Here is a 3,211-nt window from a genome sequence, read left to right on the forward strand (position 1 = left end):
GGGCCTAAACTGGCAGTCGGACATCCCCCAAGGGGTCCCAGATTGGAGAGGATGCAGACTGGGCTGAGGGGACCCCCCGCTCCAAGCACAAATTTCAAGCACCGGGGCTCTAGTTTAATATAAAGAAACAACAGTGATGAGCTAACTTTTGATCACTTACTATGTGCCACATACTGTTAAATGCATTACACTTACAGCAATTTTGTAACTGAGTGATTACTCACAGCAATTGTTAACCCTATTTTATATATGGGGAGAGTAGGCAAGGGTTAAGGCACAAAGAGGTTAAACAATTCACCCAAACCTTCAAACCTACACAGTAAGTGACAGAGGTGGAATTCAAACCCAGGCAGCCTAGCTCCATATCTGATTTCAGAATTACTATACTACACTGAGTGCACATAGTACATAGTAAAATGCCTGACTTTAATTTAGTACACAGCAGGTACTAAATATAAATAAAAGTGTAACTATTATCATACTATTTATCTCTTTTTACTTACTCTGTGATAATTCTGGATTTCCTTTCAGATTCATCATCTTTGGAATTGATGGGCCATATACATCTACATCTAACAAACCAATCTCCTTTGACTGTAAGAAAACAGAATTTATCATTATTCCCATTCTTCATCAACGATAAAGCACATAACAGTAAATCTAACTATAGAAAAGACAATTTACAAAATATTCCAAATTCATGACCTAAATTTCAAAGCAACAGTAAGGTAAAAGAGTATAAATTGCTTTGGGTAAATACATTTTGTTGGCTTACTGGAGAACTCACCAGAGAAATCCACTGCATACTTCACATTTCCCATATAGTCTCAAACAGACTGAGACTTTCTGATCTAAGAACTTAATAAATTACATGCACACAATGTTAAAGGAATTTAAATGGCCAACAATACCCCAGGAAGATATAGCATTAACTTTTTGGAAAGGCCATCTAACACACCAAAGAATACAAAAATTATAAAAAGAAGTCACAGAAACAAGATCATAATTAAAGCAAGTGAGAAATTCTGATGCAGATCTGGCATGGAAATGCAAAGGAGGATAGTGGTAGACATAATACAGAGACACAGGTGTAAGTCACAGTTAAACACTCAAGGTCTTCTGGAGAGTCATAAACAACTAAAACTGTTTTCTTTGATGACCCATCCAGCTGCCTAAGGATAGAATATCCTAATTGTTCTCTTCACTTGCTGCCAGTTAATCAGCAGCTTAGCCAAAGAAAGGAAAACAAAATTCACTATTCCTAAATATGCCTTTTTTTCTTCTTCCCACTCCTTTCTCCTTTGATAAATTAAATCAATCTGTTACTGGTTTTTTCTCATGGACTAGCAAACTATATGCCTTTGAGTTATGTTTCACCAAGACTTACATTCTCCTCACTCTCTCCCTCTAAACTTCTCAAATAGAAATTTTTTTAATTAAACAATCCTCATCTTCCATATTATCTAACAAATTCACTTTTTAAATCTTGCTGTCTGGTTCCTATAAATACACAAAATAAAGTACATTCAACATTTATAACCCTAACTTTATACTGACTCAAATGCCGTTCTAAGAAAACCATTCGATGTCCCTGTGTGACTTACAGACTAAAAGACTAGGAATTAATATCTACCTCTCCAAAATCTCAGCTTCTTATAAAATAAACTTAGAGGCCCAGTGCACGAAATTCATACACTGGAGGAGGGGGGTCCCTCAGCCCGGCCTGCTCCCTCTCGCAGTCTGGAGCCCCTCGATCAATTGCCCTGCAGAGGGAGGCCCCGCCCACCCACAGCAGCACCACCGGCCAGATAGCCTGGGCCTCCCTCTTTGGGGCGATCGATCACGCCCCACAGAGGGAGGCCCCACCCACCCGCCACAGCCCACTGGTCGGTGGCCTGGGCCTCCCTCTTTGGAGCAATTGTGGAGCCCCCTGATTGATCACCCTGCCGGCCAGTGGCCTGGGCCTCCCTCTGCAGGGCGATCATGGGGCAATGGCAGGGCCCCCGACCAATCACATTGCACCTGCCTTGGCTGGCCTGGCGCCAGTGGGTGTCATAGCGTGGTCGTCCAGATGGCTGTTTGGCCGTTTGGTCGATTTGCATATTACACTATTATTATAGAAAAAATTTGTGCACTCAGGTGGGGTCCCTCAGCCCGGCCTGCGCCCATTCGCAGTCCAGGACCCCTTGGGAGATGTCTACCTGTCGACTTAGGCCCACTTCCCAGGGGATCGGGCCTAAGCTTGCAGTCAGACATCCTTCTGGCAGCCAGGGAGCCCTCGGGGAATGTCCGGCTAAAGGCTTAGGCCCCCAAGGGATCGGGTCTAAACCGTTAGTTGGACATTCTTAGTGCTGCCACAGAGGTGGGAGAGGCTCCTGCCACCACCAGTGCTGGCCAGCCATGAGCCACCTTCTGGCTGAGTGGCACTCCCCATATGGAAGTGCACTGACCACCAGGGGGCAGCTCCTGCATTGAGCATCTGCCCTGGTGGCCAGTCCACATCATAGCAACCGGTCATTCTGCCGTTCAGTCAATGTGCATATTAGTCTTTTATTATTATTATATAGGATGTCCCTATTTCCCCCCTTTTGCCCCCTCTACCCAGCTCTTGCCCCCCACTTCTCTCTGGCCATCACCATACTGTTGTCTGTGTCCATGGGTTGTGCATATATTTTCTTTGGCTAATCCCTTCTTTAAATTCACTTCTTTAAATTTTTATTTTCAGATAAGTGCTTATAACTGCACTATTATATATTTTCTATTATATCATTTAGAATTAAGATATTTTTTAATTGAACCCTTGTAAATTTTAGCACAATTTAATAAATTATGCTAGAAGCAATTAGGAGATTTTTCATGTAATGCAGATACATTTCAATTAATATTTTATTAATTTTTAATTTTTTAATATTTTAATTTGAAATAATCTCATACATGTAAAAAAAACTATAAAATACTACAGCATATTATATGTACCCTTCACCCAATTTCTTAGGTGTTAATAATTTAAACATAACCATTATACAACTAACAAAATTTGGAATATATTTGTCTTATAATCTCTTTAATGTTACTTAATCCATTTACTTTGTTTTTGTTAATCTTCACCCAAGGATATTTTTCCATTAAATTTTAGAGAGAGTGAAGGGAAAGGGAGAGACACATTGATTGGTTGCCTCCTGCACATGCTTTGATAGGGACTGGGGATCAA

At 41.2% G+C, this 3,211-nt stretch overlaps 1 protein-coding gene across 2 annotated transcripts in view; it reads right to left on the reverse strand.

Annotated features, from left to right (window-relative positions):
• Nucleotides 1-3,211, reverse strand: part of NUBPL (nucleotide binding protein-like) — a 237,723-nt gene that overhangs the window by 185,118 nt on the left and 49,394 nt on the right. For both annotated transcript variants that reach the window (XM_014528984.1, XM_014528985.1), the window contains exon 4: nucleotides 504-594. In XM_014528984.1, the coding sequence (XP_014384470.1) occupies nucleotides 504-594 (91 nt within the window). The remainder of the gene's footprint in view (nucleotides 1-503; nucleotides 595-3,211) is intronic.

This window comes from Myotis brandtii, unplaced genomic scaffold (assembly GCF_000412655.1).
Source record: "Myotis brandtii unplaced genomic scaffold, ASM41265v1 scaffold667, whole genome shotgun sequence".
Taxonomy (NCBI): Eukaryota; Metazoa; Chordata; class Mammalia; order Chiroptera; family Vespertilionidae; genus Myotis; species Myotis brandtii.